Below are 22,564 nucleotides of genomic sequence, written 5' to 3'. Positions count from 1 at the left end.
ACAAAACACGCAAACTGATCTTATGCCTAATGAGATTTTATTCTAATAAGGTAACATGGTCCTCACGAGCCGGAAGTTTCCCAGCCTATGGAATGGATTTATAAACTAGCCTATATTTTGAGAAAGATAATCTAAAAAATTTGTTTAAAAAATTGTGTAAAAATTGTTTAGTCAAGAGTGTGAAACAATACAGTATCAGTTTAAGATGAAAACAACTGAAAGTGTCAACAAGTATCATAGAAAACGGGGAAGATGCATCATCAATGAACAATAAAGCAATGTCTCAAGGAAAAAATGATTGGGTTGTTAGATTCTTTAGATTAGATCTACTGTCAGTAAATTATTTGTGTACTTAAAACCTTCGTTCTGTGAGGATTACACAGTTTAATATTTAACTACTAACGATATCATTATTTCAATAGTTATCCGTAACTACGAGTTTTTTACAATTCCAGATGACAAACGTTCATTTAAAAGTCACGAAAATACTTCATTTTTCGATTTAGAAGAGAACCATGTTGTCGAAAGTCAAGAAAATACTCTTCAAATGAATCCTAGGATAATTTACAAATCACAAACATCAACTGTTGAAAATTCCAAGAAGAAAATCAAAATCAACCCCGGGTAAACTGTACCCTTCCTTTTTGAAGATGTGGCTATAGACAGCTGTGACTATTGCAGAGAAATAAATAAAATTGGCTACTTTACGCACTAAGATGAATGCAACAGGCCTAATTATGCAGGTGTGAATGTTGAGTGCCTATGTGGAAACACCTTTATTACTTAGGCCGGAGCTAAAAAACACACATTGTGAAACATTGTCTTGTGGTAAATAAAAAATTGATAAAACAGATTATTGAAAAAATGAATCTGAGATGCAAAAACTGTAAGCAAGAATTTGAATTTGGAAGTTAAATCCGGTCTAACTCTTTGCGAGTGACCTTTTTCAATTTGGAAAATAAAATTCCCTGACTTTTCCAGGTTTTCAAGACTGATATAATACTTGTTCCAGGTATACCGTAAGTAGAAATCAACCATTCAAAATCAAGAAATATTAGACAAATGTAAATATTTCACTCATTTAATCACTCCCGAATACAAAACATGATTTAAACTATAAAAATATCCTAATTTTCATTTTTGCATTTACATTTAAATATATACTATATATATTAAGTTAAATCTGGTCTAACTCTTTGCGAGTGACCTTTTATTAACATGGTTAGTACTAAATTTGGAAAATAAAACTCCTTGACTCTTCCAGCCAGGTTTTCCAGACTGATATATTACTTGTTCCAGGTATACCGTAAGTCAATATCGAACTTTTTTAAATCAAGAAATATGAAATATTAGAAAAATTTAAATATTTAACTCATTTAATCACTCCCAAATACAAAACATGTTTCAAACCTTCAGGACCTTCAGCGACTTCGAGTCGCGGGGTCAACTTGTGGAATCGTTGACTGATATGTACGAAGACTACTTAAGAGAAGCGTATCCTGGAAAAACCATCATAGAGTATGGCCTTCCATCTATTCTGAAATTCGTGCAAGGTCTATGGGATATATCCTGTCTCGAGTACCAGCAAGAATATAACATGTATGCGCCTCACAGCAAATAATGGATAGCCCATGTGTTGTACAAACACTTAGCTACAAAACACGCAAACTGATCTTATGCCTAATGAGATTTTATTCTAATAAGGTAACATGGTCCTCACGAGCCGGAAGTTTCCCAGCCTATGGAATGGATTTATAAACTAGCCTATATTTTGAGAAAGATAATCTAAAAAATTTGTTTAAAATATTGTGTAAAAATTGTTTAGTGAAGAGTGTGAAACAATACAGTATCATTTTATGATGAAAACAACTGAAAGTGTCAACAAGTATCATAGAAAACGGGGAAGATGCATCATCAATGAACAATAAAACAATGCCTCAAGGAAAAAATGATTGGGTTGTTAGATTCTTTAGATTAGATCTACTGTCAGTAAATTATTTGTGTACTTAAAACCTTCGTTCTGTGAGGATTACACAGTTTAATATTTAACTACTAACGATATCATTATTTCAATAGTTATCCGTAACTACAAGTTTTTTACAATTCCAGATGACAAACGTTCATTTAAAAGTCACGAAAATACTTCATTTTTCGATTTAGAAGAGAACCATGTTGTCGAAAGTCAAGAAAATACTCTTCAAATGAATCCTAGGATAATTTACAAATCACAAACATCAACTGTTGAAAATTCCAAGAAGAAAATCAAAATCAACCCCGGGTAAACTGTACCCTTTCTTTTTGAAGATGTGGCTATAGACAGCTGTGACTATTGCAGAGAAATAAATAAAATTGGCTACTTTACGCACTAAGATGAATGCAACAGGCCTAATTATGCAGGTGCGAATGTTGAGTGCCTATGTGGAAACACCTTTATTACTTAGGCCGGAGCTAAAAAACACACATTGTGAAACATTGTCTTGTGGTAAATAAAAAATTGATAAAACAGATTATTGAAAAAATGAATCTGAGATGCAAAAACTGTAAGCAAGAATTTGAATTTGGAAGTTAAATCCGGTCTAACTCTTTGCGAGTGACCTTTTTCAATTTGGAAAATAAAATTCCCTGACTTTTCCAGGTTTTCAAGACTGATATAATACTTGTTCCAGGTATACCGTAAGTAGAAATCAACCATTCAAAATCAAGAAATATTAGACAAATGTAAATATTTCACTCATTTAATCACTCCCGAATACAAAACATGATTTAAACTATAAAAATATCCTAATTTTCATTTTTGTATTTACATTTAAATATATACTATATATATTAAGTTAAATCTGGTCTAACTCTTTGCGAGTGACGTTTTATTAACATGGTTAGTACTAAATTTGGAAAATAAAACTCCTTGACTCTTCCAGCCAGGTTTTCCAGACTGATATATTACTTGTTCCAGGTATACCGTAAGTCAATATCGAACTTTTTTAAATCAAGAAATATGAAATATTAGAAAAATTTAAATATTTAACTCATTTAATCACTCCCAAATACAAAACATGTTTCAAACCTTCAGGACCTTCAGCGACTTCGAGTCGCGGGGTCAACTTGTGGAAACGTTGACTGATATGTACGAAGACTACTTAAGAGAAGCGTATCCTGGAAAAACCATCATAGAGTATGGCCTTCCATCTATTCTGAAATTCGTGCAAGGTCTATGGGATATATCCTGTCTCGAGTACCAGCAAGAATATAACATGTATGCGCCTCACAGCAAATAATGGATAGCCCATGTGTTGTACAAACACTTAGCTACAAAACACGCAAACTGATCTTATGACTAATGAGATTTTATTCTAATAAGGTAACATGGTCCTCACGAGCCGGAAGTTTCCCAGCCTATGGAATGGATTTATAAACTAGCCTATATTTTGAGAAAGATAATCTAAAAAATTTGTTTAAAAAATTGTGTAAAAATTGTTTAGTGAAGAGTGTGAAACAATACAGTATCAGTTTAAGATGAAAACAACTGAAAGTGTCAACAAGTATCATAGAAAACGGGGAAGATGCATCATCAATGAACAATAAAGCAATGTCTCAAGGAAAAAATGATTGGGTTGTTAGATTCTTTAGATTAGATCTACTGTCAGTAAATCATTTCTGTACTTAAAACCTTCGTTCTGTGAGGATTACACAGTTTAATATTTAACTACTAACGATATCATTATTTCAATAGTTATCCGTAACTACAAGTTTTTTACAATTCCAGATGACAAACGTTCATTTAAAAGTCACGAAAATACTTCATTTTTCGATTTAGAAGAGAACCATGTTGTCGAAAGTCAAGAAAATACTCTTCAAATGAATCCTAGGATAATTTACAAATCACAAACATCAACTGTTGAAAATTCCAAGAAGAAAATCAAAATCAACCCCGGGTAAACTGTACCCTTTCTTTTTGAAGATGTGGCTATAGACAGCTGTGACTATTGCAGAGAAATAAATAAAATTGGCTACTTTACGCACTAAGATGAATGCAACAGGCCTAATTATGCAGGTGTGAATGTTGAGTGCCTATGTGGAAACACCTTTATTACTTAGGCCGGAGCTAAAAAACACACATTGTGAAACATTGTCTTGTGGTAAATAAAAAATTGATAAAACAGATTATTGAAAAAATGAATCTGAGATGCAAAAACTGTAAGCAAGAATTTGAATTTGGAAGTTAAATCCGGTCTAACTCTTTGCGAGTGACCTTTTTCAATTTGGAAAATAAAATTCCCTGACTTTTCCAGGTTTTCAAGACTGATATAATACTTGTTCCAGGTATACCGTAAGTAGAAATCAACCATTCAAAATCAAGAAATATTAGACAAATGTAAATATTTCACTCATTTAATCACTCCCGAATACAAAACATGATTTAAACTATAAAAATATCCTAATTTTCATTTTTGCATTTACATTTAAATATATACTATATATATTAAGTTAAATCTGGTCTAACTCTTTGCGAGTGACCTTTTATTAACATGGTTAGTACTAAATTTGGAAAATAAAACTCCTTGACTCTTCCAGCCAGGTTTTCCAGACTGATATATTACTTGTTCCAGGTATACCGTAAGTCAATATCGAACTTTTTTAAATCAAGAAATATGAAATATTAGAAAAATTTAAATATTTAACTCATTTAATCACTCCCAAATACAAAACATGTTTCAAACCTTCAGGACCTTCAGCGACTTCGAGTCGCGGGGTCAACTTGTGGAATCGTTGACTGATATGTACGAAGACTACTTAAGAGAAGCGTATCCTGGAAAAACCATCATAGAGTATGGCCTTCCATCTATTCTGAAATTCGTGCAAGGTCTATGGGATATATCCTGTCTCGAGTACCAGCAAGAATATAACATGTATGCGCCTCACAGCAAATAATGGATAGCCCATGTGTTGTACAAACACTTAGCTACAAAACACGCAAACTGATCTTATGCCTAATGAGATTTTATTCTAATAAGGTAACATGGTCCTCACGAGCCGGAAGTTTCCCAGCCTATGGAATGGATTTATAAACTAGCCTATATTTTGAGAAAGATAATCTAAAAAATTTGTTTAAAAAATTGTGTAAAAATTGTTTAGTGAAGAGTGTGAAACAATACAGTATCAGTTTAAGATGAAAACAACTGAAAGTGTCAACAAGTATCATAGAAAACGGGGAAGATGCATCATCAATGAACAATAAAACAATGCCTCAAGGAAAAAATGATTGGGTTGTTAGATTCTTTAGATTAGATCAACTGTCAGTAAATTATTTGTGTACTTAAAACCTTCGTTCTGTGAGGATTACACAGTTTAATATTTAACTACTAACGATATCATTATTTCAATAGTTATCCGTAACTACAAGTTTTTTACAATTCCAGATGACAAACGTTCATTTAAAAGTCACGAAAATACTTCATTTTTCGATTTAGAAGAGAACCATGTTGTCGAAAGTCAAGAAAATACTCTTCAAATGAATCCTAGGATAATTTACAAATCACAAACATCAACTGTTGAAAATTCCAAGAAGAAAATCAAAATCAACCCCGGGTAAACTGTACCCTTTCTTTTTGAAGATGTGGCTATAGACAGCTGTGACTATTGCAGAGAAATAAATAAAATTGGCTACTTTACGCACTAAGATGAATGCAACAGGCCTAATTATGCAGGTGCGAATGTTGAGTGCCTATGTGGAAACACCTTTATTACTTAGGCCGGAGCTAAAAAACACACATTGTGAAACATTGTCTTGTGGTAAAAAAAAAATTGATAAAACAGATTATTGAAAAAATGAATCTGAGATGCAAAAACTGTAAGCAAGAATTTGAATTTGGAAGTTAAATCCGGTCTAACTCTTTGCGAGTGACCTTTTTCAATTTGGAAAATAAAATTCCCTGACTTTTCCAGGTTTTCAAGACTGATATAATACTTGTTCCAGGTATACCGTAAGTAGAAATCAACCATTCAAAATCAAGAAATATTAGACAAATGTAAATATTTCACTCATTTAATCACTCCCGAATACAAAACATGATTTAAACTATAAAAATATCCTAATTTTCATTTTTGTATTTACATTTAAATATATACTATATATATTAAGTAAAATCTGGTCTAACTCTTTGCGAGTGACCTTTTATTAACATGGTTAGTACTAAATTTGGAACATAAAACTCCTTGACTCTTCCAGCCAGGTTTTCCAGACTGATATATTACTTGTTCCAGGTATACCGTAAGTCAATATCGAACTTTTTAAAATCAAGAAATATGAAATATTAGAAAAATTTAAATATTTAACTCATTTAATCACTCCCAAATACAAAACATGTTTCAAACCTTCAGGACCTTCAGCGACTTCGAGTCGCGGGGTCAACTTGTGGAATCGTTGACTGATGTGTACGAAGACTACTTAAGAGAAGCGTATCCTGGAAAAACCATCATAGAGTATGGCCTTCCATCTATTCTGAAATTCGTGCAAGGTCTATGGGATATATCATGTCTCGAGTACCAGCAAGAATATAACATGTATGCGCCTCACAACAAATAATGGATAGCCCATGTGTTGTACAAACACTTAGCTACAAAACACGCAAACTGATCTTATGCCTAATGAGATTTTATTCTAATAAGGTAACATGGTCCTCACGAGCCGGAAGTTTCCCAGCCTATGGAATGGATTTATAAACTAGCCTATATTTTGAGAAAGATAATCTAAAAAATTTGTTTAAAAAATTGTGTAAAAATTGTTTAGTCAAGAGTGTGAAACAATACAGTATCAGTTTAAGATGAAAACAACTGAAAGTGTCAACAAGTATCATAGAAAACGGGGAAGATGCATCATCAATGAACAATAAAACAATGCCTCAAGGAAAAAATGATTGGGTTGTTAGATTCTTTAGATTAGATCAACTGTCAGTAAATTATTTGTGTACTTAAAACCTTCGTTCTGTGAGGATTACACAGTTTAATATTTAACTACTAACGATATCATTATTTCAATAGTTATCCGTAACTACAAGTTTTTTACAATTCCAGATGACAAACGTTCATTTAAAAGTCACGAAAATACTTCATTTTTCGATTTAGAAGAGAACCATGTTGTCGAAAGTCAAGAAAATACTCTTCAAATGAATCCTAGGATAATTTACAAATCACAAACATCAACTGTTGAAAATTCCAAGAAGAAAATCAAAATCAACCCCGGGTAAACTGTACCCTTTCTTTTTGAAGATGTGGCTATAGACAGCTGTGACTATTGCAGAGAAATAAATAAAATTGGCTACTTTACGCACTAAGATGAATGCAACAGGCCTAATTATGCAGGTGCGAATGTTGAGTGCCTATGTGGAAACACCTTTATTACTTAGGCCGGAGCTAAAAAACACACATTGTGAAACATTGTCTTGTGGTAAAAAAAAAATTGATAAAACAGATTATTGAAAAAATGAATCTGAGATGCAAAAACTGTAAGCAAGAATTTGAATTTGGAAGTTAAATCCGGTCTAACTCTTTGCGAGTGACCTTTTTCAATTTGGAAAATAAAATTCCCTGACTTTTCCAGGTTTTCAAGACTGATATAATACTTGTTCCAGGTATACCGTAAGTAGAAATCAACCATTCAAAATCAAGAAATATTAGACAAATGTAAATATTTCACTCATTTAATCACTCCCGAATACAAAACATGATTTAAACTATAAAAATATCCTAATTTTCATTTTTGTATTTACATTTAAATATATACTATATATATTAAGTAAAATCTGGTCTAACTCTTTGCGAGTGACCTTTTATTAACATGGTTAGTACTAAATTTGGAACATAAAACTCCTTGACTCTTCCAGCCAGGTTTTCCAGACTGATATATTACTTGTTCCAGGTATACCGTAAGTCAATATCGAACTTTTTAAAATCAAGAAATATGAAATATTAGAAAAATTTAAATATTTAACTCATTTAATCACTCCCAAATACAAAACATGTTTCAAACCTTCAGGACCTTCAGCGACTTCGAGTCGCGGGGTCAACTTGTGGAATCGTTGACTGATGTGTACGAAGACTACTTAAGAGAAGCGTATCCTGGAAAAACCATCATAGAGTATGGCCTTCCATCTATTCTGAAATTCGTGCAAGGTCTATGGGATATATCATGTCTCGAGTACCAGCAAGAATATAACATGTATGCGCCTCACAACAAATAATGGATAGCCCATGTGTTGTACAAACACTTAGCTACAAAACACGCAAACTGATCTTATGCCTAATGAGATTTTATTCTAATAAGGTAACATGGTCCTCACGAGCCGGAAGTTTCCCAGCCTATGGAATGGATTTATAAACTAGCCTATATTTTGAGAAAGATAATCTAAAAAATTTGTTTAAAAAATTGTGTAAAAATTGTTTAGTGAAGAGTGTGAAACAATACAGTATCAGTTTAAGATGAAAACAACTGAAAGTGTCAACAAGTATCATAGAAAACGGGGAAGATGCATCATCAATGAACAATAAAGCAATGCCTCAAGGAAAAAATGATTGGGTTGTTAGATTCTTTAGATTAGATCTACTGTCAGTAAATTATTTGTGTACTTAAAACCTTCGTTCTGTGAGGATTACACAGTTTAATATTTAACTACTAACGATATCATTATTTCATTAGTTATACGTAACTACAAGTTGTTTACAATTCCAGATGTTAAACGTTCATTTAAAAGTCACGAAAATACTTCATTTTTCGATTTAGAAGAGAACCATGTTGTCGAAAGTCAAGAAAATACTCTGTAACATATTTTTTTTACTATGTTACAAAAGTGTATTTTATTTAATAGGAAATAGCCTGAATACTAGAATAAGATTACACCTCAGCTTGAAAATAAATAATTTAAATATTTAAATCAGTTATCAGAAATTATTACTTGAGAAAATTACATATATGATTAGTTAATTTTATGGAGTTGGGAATTAGTACAAGTTTAGAGTGTTTGAAAAGCCCGCCAGTCCAGTTGACAGTGTTTAACGTGTAGGCCACCGACCATGCGCCGTGGACTCTTTTGGCCGGACCGGCGTGTCGATTCCTGCACACCACCGGACATGCGCACAAGCGGCTAACCTTCTCTGCGGCCGCGATCGACTCCAGGGGGTCGGACAGTTGATCTACGACTCTAAATCCGAGCAGTTCGAGTTTTAACCTTCTTAGAATCCTTTTTCGGCCGGCGTGAACCCTTGGAGTAATTAGTGTCCTGGAATTCATCTGTCGAAGGTAGGAGACGGCAATCAAACATTCCCTAGTTTGTATTGATTTTCACTATTTTACCAACCTTTTTATACCGTTAGTTAGTCAGCTTAACATTCTGCTAATTCTTTGCTAATTAATTATTAATTGTCTCTTAACTGACACTAGCACTCCTCTAGCTAGTTGGTCAGCTTAATACTCCCCGAGATCCCTGTACTGACGCTAACCTTCTTAAACCGTTAGTTAGTCAACATACAGTGTGCTAATAATCTGCTAATTACTTGATACTTGAATCTTAACTGACGCTAGCACTCCTAAGGCTAATTGGCTTTGATATTAGAACATAGTACAGGTATCATAGAGTACATTGCTGTATATTGCTAACCTCCACTAACAGTCCTGAGCTTATTGACACCAACCTCCCTTTGTTGGTTAGTCAATCGTGTCCTTTCTACTCGACAAACGGCCATTTCAACTTATAACAATTAAAGTATTCGAGCTGAATAGTCAAGAAATTTGTTAATTATCACCGTTCACCAGGGTAAAGTCATTCAATTTTCCCGATCAACGTAATTGATTATGATGTTATGATGAGTGGTTAAACCACCAACACCTGTGGGCTGGTCTCGCATGAGAAATACCACACTCTGAATCAATTACGTATTTTATTTTAAATTGGCCATATCTTTCAGTAATCCTAATTTGACTTGGAAGCTTTAATCCATCTATCCCAGAGAGATTAGAAATTACCGAAAGTATTCAGTAATAAAAGGTTTGCCCTTATCTTTGTTTACATATTCGGCCTAATATTATTACAAGATTATCTGATAACTCCCGATTAACTCTGTCCCCTGGAATTTTCTTAGATAAAGAAACCCCACACTGCTAGACTGTCTATCCGACGCTCAAATCTATTTAAATTCCAACGTACACAAAAATGTGCGTTACAAAATGGCGCCCGAACAGGGACTTGTAATAGGGAATTTGTGACTTGTAAGCTCTCACTTAAATAGGAAGTTTCCCAGTCCACCTCTTGTTCTACTCCTGAATATTTCTCCGTGGTTGTTTGTCCTGTATATAACGACCTTTTCCATATAATCCTAGTAGTATTTCTGCTAAACTAAACGCTTTTGCAAAAGTTTTCTCTGCTTTGCCGCTTGCCTGCTACAAACCTTGAATTAACAATGGACAGTTCATTGATGTTTCCTTTGAAATACTTGATCAAACCTTGGAATAATCTTCTCTTCATGGGAGTGAATGGAAGTGACTCAAAAAATGGCCGATCCTCGAAAATTCAACCTACAACGAGAATAGCTAGTGCTCCTACCACCACTAGTACATCTTCGCGGGTGACACCAACAACAAGCGCTCACACGTTGTCTCCACCACCGGTAACTCCTTCTCCGTTAGCAGAAACTTCTACCTTAATGACGACAGATATACCATCGTCCGGCTTGATATCGACGACACCGTCAACAGCTACGGGAGCTATCCCTAAGCAACTAGTTACGTCAATAGACCAGACCCCGGCTGCAATGACTGCTAGTTGCCCCGGTCTACAGATACCACCCGCGAGAACTGATACTATATCCCCTAGCGAATCGGATCCCAGAACAGGATGGATCTATCTTCTCAGACGACATGAACTTGAAAATGAAATGTTGAAGTTTAATTTATCCATTGAAGGAAACGTGGATACTCTTCGAAGAAGGTTCAGCTCATTCATCCGAAACGGGGGAAATTACGAAGAAACATCAACTCTGACGGCAACCACACAACCTCCTGTACACCCACTTGGCATAGTTGCGAGTGGACTGCTTCAACCACCATCCTATGACAACACCCAAGTTGCCTTCGCATCGAGACCACCCATTCCAACATCTCGTCCACATAGTATCCGTAGCGCCGAGGAGATAAGTATCCGTGAAATGCTAGGTCTTCCCTCTTCTGCAAGCTTCCGAGAGGTACAAGAAAAGCTCAAGGTGTCGTCTAGCCACGAAGGGACCTACCCAGTCACAAAACCGCAAGCTACTTTCCATCCCTACCACGAGGGAAACACCGCTCTAGGGCCACATTCAGAATTTCAAGAGTACTTATTTCCTCGATCATCTCAGCAGAATCGGTCATTTGCGAATTTGGAAAAACAGAATGAAGTAGAAGCTAACAACTTCTCCCCGAACACTAAGACCAAGGACGTATCCCAAGTCTGCACTCAGGTCAGGAAATGGGGCCTTAAATTTGACGGTGACCACGACGCAGTGTCATTTATGGAGCGACTGTGCGAACTACAGGAATCATATGACATATCTTGCGATATGCTGATGAAGGTGTTACCAGAACTCCTGAAAGGTGAAGCCCTTTTCTGGTATAGGAACATTAAGTCCTCTTTGAACACTTATGACGACTTTCTGACCAGTTTTAAGGAACAATACTACCCCCCGGACTATTTGAGAAATTTGGACCTGGAAATCCTAAAAAGGACACAAGGTGAATTAGAACCAATCAGAAAATTTACGGTAGCTCTCACCACCCTTATGCGTCGTAGAGGTACCTTTTCAGTGAACGAGACACTGAACAAACTTTACTCAAACATGAGGCCAGAGTACAAGCTTATAATGCGAAGAGAGAATTTTCACACGGTTAGAGACTTTCTTCATCAAGCTGAAGGATATGAACTTTACCTCCGGGAGAAGAAAAATTTCCGACCACCCCCGAACCCTGCTCAAGCGTTAGTTCCGGAAACAGCCTACAACACTAAAACTCGCTCATCAAACGTTTTCAAGATAGATGCCGTAAGTCAGCTTTTAAACCATCCGTCCCCCAGTGACGAATCACAGTTCACAGGAAAATCTCTACATCCCCCACCAAGATTGCAACCCAACCGGAGTACAAACAATAGCCACACGGTAGCTCGGACAAAATTGGTTTCGCACCAGGCGTCTCCCTCACCAGCTTCTGCACCTAATACGAGATCTTCATGTTGGAACTGCTTGAAGAGTGACCACTTATATCGAGACTGCCCGGTGCCGAAGATAGTTCGCTGTTTCAATTGTGAAAAACCTGGACATGCGTATAAGGAATGCCGCTTACCAAATAAACTAAGATGTGTCCATTGTAAAACCGAAGGGATTCGTACCATAGATTGTCGATGTCTATCGGGAAATGTGAGTCGAGGCCGGAACAGCAGAGGCAACCCGAGTCTCGAGAAGGAGAAGCCTCAGAACTAGCCAGCTGGAAGAAATGGTTAGAATTTATAAAGAATTTCAGTATAAGTGATTTTGCAGAACACGAATCTGCGGACACTCGGCCCTTCATCACTATTAACATCAGCGGCAAAGTCTTTCGAGCACTGTTGGACACGGGATCTATAGCTACTATTGTGGGAGAAAAGGTAGCCCAACATTTGATTACGAGTGGATATCAAGCCAAGAGATCAAATATCTCGCTAAGCCTGGCTGATAATTCTCGTGCGGTGGTAAACCAGGCTTTTGAATTCACAGCCAGAATAATCAACATCAATGCATCATACGAGCACTCTATTTACCTCAGCTAACTTCACCGATGATTATTGGTATGGACGTTATCCAGGCAGAGAAATTGATCCAGATACCGAAGTATATACCCCCGAAGCAACAGTCTATGAGAAATGAGTCACCTTCCACAAATGCGATCTCAACTCTAACCGAAGTTCAAAATCAGCGTCTCCAGGAATTTTTGAAGAAGGAGCTGGAGCTATTCAAAGACGTTCCGGGCCGCACCACGCTGTTACAACATCAAATCCGTCTAAAATCGTTCACGCCGATTAAGCAGCGATATTATCCCCGGAATCCGGCTATGCAGGCCGTGATTAACGAAGAAATTGATCAAATGTTGGCGGAGGACGTCATTGAACCATCTTCAAGTCCGTGGAGTTCACCTCTAGTACTCATCAAAAAGCCCTCTGGGAAATATAGGGTTTGTGTGGATCTGCGTCGGGTGAATCAGTGTTCGGAAAAGGATGCATATCCCTTGCCACAAATCAATGCTATACTCGACAAGCTGCGGGAAGCTAAATATATTTCAACCATTGACCTACGCAATGGATATTGGCAAGTGCCTTTGGAGGAGAAGAGCCGACCAATCACAGCCTTTACGATTCCAGGCCGGGGATTATTCCAATGGAAGGTCATGTGCTTTGGACTACACTCTGCGCCAGCGACATTCCAGCGTTTGTTGGACCAAGTAATCGGACCTGAGTTTGAACCCCATGCTTTCGCCTACCTAGACGATCTCATTATTGTCTCCAAGGATTTTGACCAACATCTTGAAATTCTGAAATTGGTATTCAAACGACTGCGTGAGGCTGGGCTGGTAATGAATGTGGAAAAATGCAACTTCTGCCAACAGAAATTAAAATATCTGGGCCATATTGTAGACGACACAGGCATTGGTACGGACCCCGAGAAGGTACAATCTATTGTTGATTTTCCAGCTCCAAAGTCCGTAAAAGGAGTCCGAAGTTTTCTTGGCCTGGCATCTTGGTATCGGAAGTTTGTTCCTGATTTTGCCCGGATATCAGCACCACTAACAAAACTGCTTAAGAAACATGGTCAATGGGATTGGCGTGAAGCTCAACAAGAAGCGTTCGAGACTCTGAAGCAAAAGCTTACTTCGGCTCCGATATTAAGCTGTCCAGACTTCACTAAGCCTTTCACCCTTCAAGTCGATGCCTCAAACGAAGGACTCGGGGCTGCATTAACCCAACAGCTGGATGATGGGGAAAAGGTGATTGCTTTCGCAAGTCGTCTTCTTTCTGATGGCGAGAAAAAATTCTCCACTACCGAAAAGGAATGTTTGGCACTCGTCTGGGCCACTCGGAAGTTCCGACCATACATAGAGGGATACCATTTCACGGCTATATCGGACCACCAAGCCCTAAAATGGTTGATGTCACTAGAGAAACCATCTGGGAGACTGGCTCGCTGGATCCTCGAGCTGCAACAACTGGACTTTGACATACAATACCGGAAAGGAGCTCTACATAAGGTCCCGGACGCCCTTTCTCGTTACCCGACGTTAGAATGCCCTGAAGTAAAGGGAGAAGAAAGAGTATTAAGCTGTGCGACCACTGGAAATACCACGAGGTCAATGCAGGATAGCGTAGTGGACCCAAAATATGACACGAGAAATCCCAAGAAGGCTAATTGGCTAGTTGACATTAGGGAAAAGTTAACGAAAGGAAAGTATGGAAGGAATTACACCCTTCGAGACGGGAAGGTGTACAAGAGAATTAAATCTCGGTCTACTAAGGGCGATTCTTCGTCTTGGTGGAAACTGTGTGTCCCTCCAGATCTCCAAGCCTCAGTACTGAAAGAAACTCATGACTCCCCTACTGCAGGACACCTTGGGATGTTCAAAACCATACAGAGATTAACAGCCCGCTATTACTGGCCCCACTGTCGGAAGGCTGTCAAGGACTATGTGCGAAAATGTGAGATATGCCAACGGCACAAGGTGGACCAACAGAAAGCCATTGGGAAGATGCACTTTCGTCAACCTCACGGTCCTTGGTATACCGTCACTAGTGACCTCGTCGGGCCGCTTCCTCGTTCTCGCAAAGGAAATCGCTTTTTACTGGTGTGTCAGGACTCTTTTACCAAGTGGGTGGAGCTAGCGCCTTTGACAAATGCTACTAGCCATCAGGTCTCCAAAAGATTCACGGATCTTATCCTACTACGATATGGTGCCCCGGAAGTTCTGGTCACTGACAATGGCACCCAATATACCTCTAAGATATTTTCCGCACTAACTAAGAGCTGGAACATTACTCACCAGTTTACTGCCCCGTACTCTCCCCAAGGAAATCCGACAGAGCGAGAAAACAGAGTCTTAAAAACAATGATCGCTCAATACGTGAAGGGTGATCATCGCGCGTGGGATGACCACCTTGACGAATTTCGATTTGCTGTTAACACCTCAGTTCACGAGTCAACAGGGTATACCCCTGCCATGTTAAATTTCTGTCGGGAACTAAAGCCACCTCACTCACTCTACGGCGCCTTAATGGAGGAAGGTGCCAATGAGAATGTTTCTACAGACGATAGACATCGCCAACGCATTCAGCTGATGGAGCGATTGAAGAATAAGTGCCAAGCTAGTCTGCAAGCATCGCACAACCGTCAGGCCCGCTATTACAACCTACGTCATCGTGAGAATCCATTCCAAATTGGTCAACTTGTGCTAAAAAGGACGCATGTTCTCTCTTCGGCTATTGATCACGTAGCAGGCAAGCTGGCACCAAAATTTGACGGACCATTCAAAATTATCGCAGGGATAGGGCGAAACATGTTTAGGCTGGAATGTCAGGGGAACCAAACTACCTGCGTGGCTCATGCCAAGGACCTTAAATTGTTTCACTCCTAGACACCTCGCACTCCTGCACCGCGGGTGTGTCGCCCCTTCCTCCCTACTAACCCGACGATTGTCGTATCCTACTGATCCCGACACACATTCACTTTCTGTTACAGGCATGGAGCGAGAACTTATAAAGGTCCCAAAACAGGAAATTGACAAACTGCGTCTACTACCCTTGTCAGATGGTGAGAAAGGGGGCTACCTAAACGATCTGCATATAGACAGCTATTTGCGTCTACTAGAGCGGCGAAGTCGCCATACCCCCGGACTACCAAACACCATGTGTATTGACTCACTTTTCCTGACCGACCTACGGAGGAGAAGAATCGATGCCGCCACTCGGCGATTCAGGCGAGTGAACCCCTTGCTACCGGAGCTCCTGCTGGTGCCACTCTTCATCCCTGGAAAGCCTGTGGGGCACTGGGCTCTGCTATCGGTACACCCAGAAAAGAAGCAGGTTCACGCGTATGATTCGATGGGATACAAACACCCCCAGGAGATGCGACAGCTATTTCACGCTCTGCAGAGATACGCGCGGGTGAATGACATTCCCTGGTCCCCGGAAGCCTGGCATCTGCAGGACACCTCTGATTTAGGGCCACGTCAAAAGAATGGAGTGGACTGTGGAATCTTTGTACTATGGTTTGCTGAGCTGCTGTCCAGGAAGCAACCCATCCCGCACGCTCCCTTCGAGTTGGACACCAAGTGGTGGCGTAATCACATAGTCGAGACCCTAACAAACCAACATTTGGGAAGCGTAAGTCTCCAAGGAGAAATCCCAATAGACCTGTCCGGTTGGGAATGGATGGAAGAGGCATCCAAAGGCAGCGCACCTTCCCCCTCACCAGCCATGGATTTGAACACCCTGATGGAGGCCCTGGGCGAAGCCTGCGACTCACCTATCGACCGGAAGCCAGCATTGCAGTCAGGGGAAGAGGATTGGGAGAAGGTGATCGAGGACGCCTTAGTCGGAGTAGCTGAGGGAGATCTTCTGCCTCCACCAGTCGTCGTTGCTTCGCCTGCCTCCCCTTGCTTGTCAGTCCAGGCGTCAGAAGAGCTTCTGGAAGACATGGACTGTACGGCCACTCCGGAGCAAGAAGAGGCTACGACCAACACTGTCCCGGACGAACCCCATGTGGTCACTCCGAGGGAGGAGCCGTCGACGTTCCAGCCCAGAAGGTGGCGGCGGAGGAACAAGAAGAGGACAATTTACCTGCCCGACGGCACCAAACTGCGGGTGCCCAGAAAACTTTTGCTAGGTTACTAAAAAAAAAAATAAATAAAAAAATAAATAAATAAGGCCCAGAGAAGTTATTTTGTTTTAAGGTATCTTTTTCGTTTTAGAAAAATGGTTATTTTTAGTTAAATCTTTCTGATGTTGTTACCAAGAAGTGGTAGAAGTGAATAAGTTCCGGAGCTGTGATTCTTTTTTTGTTCCTTTACGTTAGAAGTGATTGTTTTTTGTTCCTTTTTCTGTTTTTGCATCATGGATATTTTTAATTAAGTCTTTACCCAAGGAGTCTTCAATTGTGTTAAATGTTTGTCTAGAGTAGGATAAGAGCCAAAAAGTGTAAGGCTACTAGGAATATATTTTGTTTACTTTGGGAAAAAAGGGCTACATTATTTTATTTCCAAAAAAAAAATATACCTTACATTATACCTATGAGTGGAAGCACCCTACCTTTCCGGTGGGCCCACATCTATCCTTCCCTACTCCCGAGATAGTTTTAGTTCTTTTTTTAAGGCTTTTTTTTTTGTTATAGAAGTTGAGAGGAGAATGTAACATATTTTTTTTACTATGTTACAAAAGTGTATTTTATTTAATAGGAAATAGCCTGAATACTAGAATAAGATTACACCTCAGCTTGAAAATAAATAATTTAAATATTTAAATCAGTTATCAGAAATTATTACTTGAGAAAATTACATATATGATTAGTTAATTTTATGGAGTTGGGAATTAGTACAAGTTTAGAGTGTTTGAAAAGCCCGCCAGTCCAGTTGACAGTGTTTAACGTGTAGGCCACCGACCATGCGCCGTGGACTCTTTTGGCCGGACCGGCGTGTCGATTCCTGCACACCACCGGACATGCGCACAAGCGGCTAACCTTCTCTGCGGCCGCGATCGACTCCAGGGGGTCGGACAGTTGATCTACGACTCTAAATCCGAGCAGTTCGAGTTTTAACCTTCTTAGAATCCTTTTTCGGCCGGCATGAACCCTTGGAGTAATTAGTGTCCTGGAATTCATCTGTCGAAGGTAGGAGACGGCAATCAAACATTCCCTAGTTTGTATTGATTTTCACTATTTTACCAACCTTTTTATACCGTTATTTAGTCAGCTTAACATTCTGCTAATTCTTTGCTAATTAATTATTAATTGTCTCTTAACTGACACTAGCACTCCTCTAGCTAGTTGGTCAGCTTAATACTCCCCGAGATCCCTGTACTGACGCTAACCTTCTTAAACCGTTAGTTAGTCAACATACAGTGTGCTAATAATCTGCTAATTACTTGATACTTGAATCTTAACTGACGCTAGCACTCCTAAGGCTAATTGGCTTTGATATTAGAACATAGTACAGGTATCATAGAGTACATTGCTGTATATTGCTAACCTCCACTAACAGTCCTGAGCTTATTGACACCAACCTCCCTTTGTTGGTTAGTCAATCGTGTCCTTTCTACTCGACAAACGGCCATTTCAACTTATAACAATTAAAGTATTCGAGCTGAATAGTCAAGAAATTTGTCAATTATCACCGTTCACCAGGGTAAAGTCATTCAATTTTCCCGATCAACGTAATTGATTATGATGTTATGATGAGTGGTTAAACCACCAACACCTGTGGGCTGGTCTCGCATGAGAAATACCACACTCTGAATCAATTACGTATTTTATTTTAAATTGGCCATATCTTTCAGTAATCCTAATTTGACTTGGAAGCTTTAATCCATCTATCCCAGAGAGATTAGAAATTCGGCCTAATATTATTACAAGATTATCTGATAACTCCCGATTAACTCTGTCCCCTGGAATTTTCTTAGATAAAGAAACCCCACACTGCTAGACTGTCTATCCGACGCTCAAATCTATTTAAATTCTAACGTACACAAAAATGTGCGTTACAACTCTTCAAATGAATCCTAGGATAATTTACAAATCACAAACATCAACTGTTGAAAATTCCAAGAAGAAAATCAAAATCAACCCCGGGTAAACTGTACCCTTTCTTTTTGAAGATGTGGCTATAGACAGCTGTGACTATTGCAGAGAAATAAATAAAATTGGCTACTTTACGCACTAAGATGAATGCAACAGGCCTAATTATGCAGGTGCGAATGTTGAGTGCCTATGTGGAAACACCTTTATTACTTAGGCCGGAGCTAAAAAACACACATTGTGAAACATTGTCTTGTGGTAAATAAAAAATTGATAAAACAGATTATTGAAAAAATGAATCTGAGATGCAAAAACTGTAAGCAAGAATTTGAATTTGGAAGTTAAATCCGGTCTAACTCTTTGCGAGTGACCTTTTTAAATTTGGAAAATAAAATTCCCTGACTTTTCCAGGTTTTCAAGACTGATATAATACTTGTTCCAGTTATACCGTAAGTAGAAATCAACCATTCAAAATCAAGAAATATTAGACAATAAATGTAAATATTTCACTCATTTAATCACTCCCGAATACAAAACATGCTTTAAACTATAAATATATCCTAATTTTCATTTTTGCATTTACATTTAAATATATACTATGTATATTAAGTTAAATCTGGTCTAACTCTTTGCGAGTGACCTTTTATTAACATGGTTAGTACTAAATTTGGAACATAAAACTCCTTGACTCTTCCAGCCAGGTTTTCCAGACTGATATATTACTTGTTCCAGGTATACCGTAAGTCAATATCGAACTTTTTTAAATCAAGAAATATGAAATATTAGAAAAATTTAAATATTTAACTCATTTAATCACTCCCAAATACAAAACATGTTTCAAACCTTCAGGACCTTCAGCGACTTCGAGTCGCGGGGTCAACTTGTGGAATCGTTGACTGATATGTACGAAGACTACTTAAGAGAAGCGTATCCTGGAAAAACCATCATAGAGTATGGCCTTCCATCTATTCTGAAATTCGTGCAAGGTCTATGGGATATATCATGTCTCGAGTACCAGCAAGAATATAACATGTATGCGCCTCACAGCAAATAATGGATAGCCCATGTGTTGTACAAACACTTGGAAGCTTTAATCCATCTATCCCAGAGAGATTAGAAATTACCGAAAGTATTCAGTAATAAAAGGTTTGCCCTTATCTTTGTTTACATATTCGGCCTAATATTATTACAAGATTATCTGATAACTCCCGATTAACTCTGTCCCCTGGAATTTTCTTAGATAAAGAAACCCCACACTGCTAGACTGTCTATCCGACGCTCAAATCTATTTAAATTCTAACGTACACAAAAATGTGCGTTACAACTCTTCAAATGAATCCTAGGATAATTTACAAATCACAAACATCAACTGTTGAAAATTCCAAGAAGAAAATCAAAATCAACCCCGGGTAAACTGTACCCTTCCTTTTTGAAGATGTGGCTATAGACAGCTGTGACTATTGCAGAGAAATAAATAAAATTGGCTACTGAAACGGCCCTAATTATGCATGTGCGATATAATACTTGTTCCAGGTATACCGAAAGTAGAAATCAACCATTCAAAATTAAGAAATATTAGACAAATGTAAATATTTAACTCATTTAATCACTCCCGAATACAAAACATGTTTCAGACGATATATTTATCCTAATTTTTTATTTTTACATTTACATTTAAATATATACTATGTATATTAAGTTAAATCTGGTCTAACTCTTTGCGAGTGACCTTTTATTAACATGGTTAGTACTAATTTTGGAAAATAAAATTCTCTGACTCTTCCAGCCAGGTTTTCCAGACTGATGTAATACTTGTTCCAGGTATACCGTAAGTCAATATCGATCTTTTTTAAATCAAGAAATATTAGAAAAATGTAAATATTTAACTCATTTAACCACTCCCAAATACAAAACATGTATCAAACTATATAAAGTATATATTGATTCTCCCCGTACCAATAACTAACTATTGATATAAAATTGTGCAAAGTGTGTTTGTCATTTTTTAATTATGTATGGAATTTAATACCTAGTATTTAGAAATTGAAATGGATCCCTTCCCCTCGGGTACCCTAATAGGTCGGGCCCATAAAATATGCAAGAGTTTGACCTAGCTTAGGCCAGAAAAGATTGAAAGATTTGGGAACCCATTGTCGAAAATAAAGTTGACTCAGGGCCCCGAAGAGGGAAGAGAGTCATGTCCCCAGTTAGTAGTGTTGTCGCTTAAGGAAGGACGTGACCCAGCATCGGGACCGCATGGATGCCACCCATGTACCCACAAGATGTGAGCCCCTACGGTAAATCACGCAACTTTATCTCTAGCAAGCTTTAAACAAGAATAATTTAAACTAAGTCAAGGGAACTGTTGAAAATAGACTCCAGGAAACAGGCTGGGTTTCGACCACAGTTTAATGATGTAGATTTTTATCAATACACTCGGGATCATTGTAGAACCTAAAAAAAATCAAGCAATTAACACAGCTTTCATTGACTTTTCAAAAGCAGTTTATTTAGGAAGTTACAGAGACTTGTGAAACATCTTAGAAGACTATGACATTCAAATAATAAGACCAATGGATACCTATGCCAAAGTTATCCATCAACGACAACCTTCTCAACAGTTCTCCACAGGGACAGGAGTGCAACAATGGTGCATTCAAAACAACAATGGTGTCACACTTTTCCCTATTAGTACTAGATGATGCCGTAATTAGGAAAACAGTTGGTGGAAGAAGACGTTGGTGGAAGAATCGAGGATCGTGAGGATTATAGCTCTTGAGCAAAACTACGACCAGATGCTTTTGTAAAAAATATCAATTATTTGAAAAATATATATCTCTAAGAAAAAGGGAGAGTGTTGAATGAAAGCAATTACAAACCAAACAAAGTTTGGTTAAACAAGGTTTCGTTTACAACAGCAGATCAGTTGTTTATTCAAATGAAGGAGGAAAATAAAACTCCCGCTGAAGTGATCGATGTTGATGAAGATGATTAGATTGATCCCGCAGATATGCCCACCCAGCCGAATACCAGCTGTGTACCAGATCACAAGGGCAAGCAGGTGGTCTGTGGTGATGATGAACAAGAAGTGGACAGTGAACTGAATGCGTTTGGATTAAATATGATCCACCTAATGGCCAAGTTGTTTAATGAAGAGTGCACACACTACAGTATCAGTTTGTGATGAAAACAACTGAAAGTGTCAACAAGTATCATAGAAAACGGGGAAGATGCATCATCAATGAACAAAAAAGCAATGCCTCAAGAAAAAAAAAACAAAAAAAAAGGTTGGGTTGTTAGATTCTTTAGATTAGATCTACTGTCAATAAATTATTTGTGTACTTAAAACCTTCGTTCTGTGAGGATTACACAGTTTAATATTTAACTACTAGCGATATTATTTCATTAGTTATACGTAACTACAAGTTTTTTACGATTCCAGATGTTCATTTAAAAGTCACAAAAATACTTCATTTTTCGATTTAGAAGAGAACCATGTTGTCGAAAGTCAAGAAAATACTCTTCAAAAGGAATCCTAGGATAATTTACAAATCACAAACATCAACTGTTGAAAATTCCAAGAAGAAAATCAAAATCAACCCCGGGTAAACTGTACCCTTCCTTTTTGATGATGTGGCTATAGACAGCTGTGACTATTGCAGAGAAATAAGTAAAATTGGCTACTGAAACGGGCCTAATTATGCATGTGCGAATGTTGAGTGCCTATGTGGAAACACCTTTATTA

The 22,564-nt window shown here is 38.0% G+C and overlaps 1 protein-coding gene across 1 annotated transcript; it reads left to right on the top strand.

Moving 5' to 3' along the window:
- Positions 1–9,279: 9,279 nt before the first annotated feature.
- LOC128998867 (uncharacterized) lies at positions 9,280–16,925 on the top strand. The gene is made up of 2 exons (XM_054425224.1): positions 9,280–9,292; positions 15,772–16,925. Exon 2 carries the CDS (start codon positions 15,774–15,776, stop codon positions 16,923–16,925), a length of 1,152 nt encoding a protein of 383 aa, XP_054281199.1. The 5' UTR covers positions 9,280–9,292; positions 15,772–15,773.
- Positions 16,926–22,564: the final 5,639 nt, after the last annotated feature.

The sequence above is a fragment of the Macrosteles quadrilineatus genome, unplaced genomic scaffold (assembly GCF_028750875.1).
Source record: "Macrosteles quadrilineatus isolate MER2022 unplaced genomic scaffold, UCM_ALF_1.0 Scaffold_7__1_contigs__length_78375512, whole genome shotgun sequence".
Lineage (NCBI taxonomy): Eukaryota > Metazoa > Arthropoda > Insecta > Hemiptera > Cicadellidae > Macrosteles > Macrosteles quadrilineatus.
The sequence above is the reverse complement of the archived record's forward strand: the minus strand, read 5'-3'. Positions and strand labels throughout refer to the sequence as shown.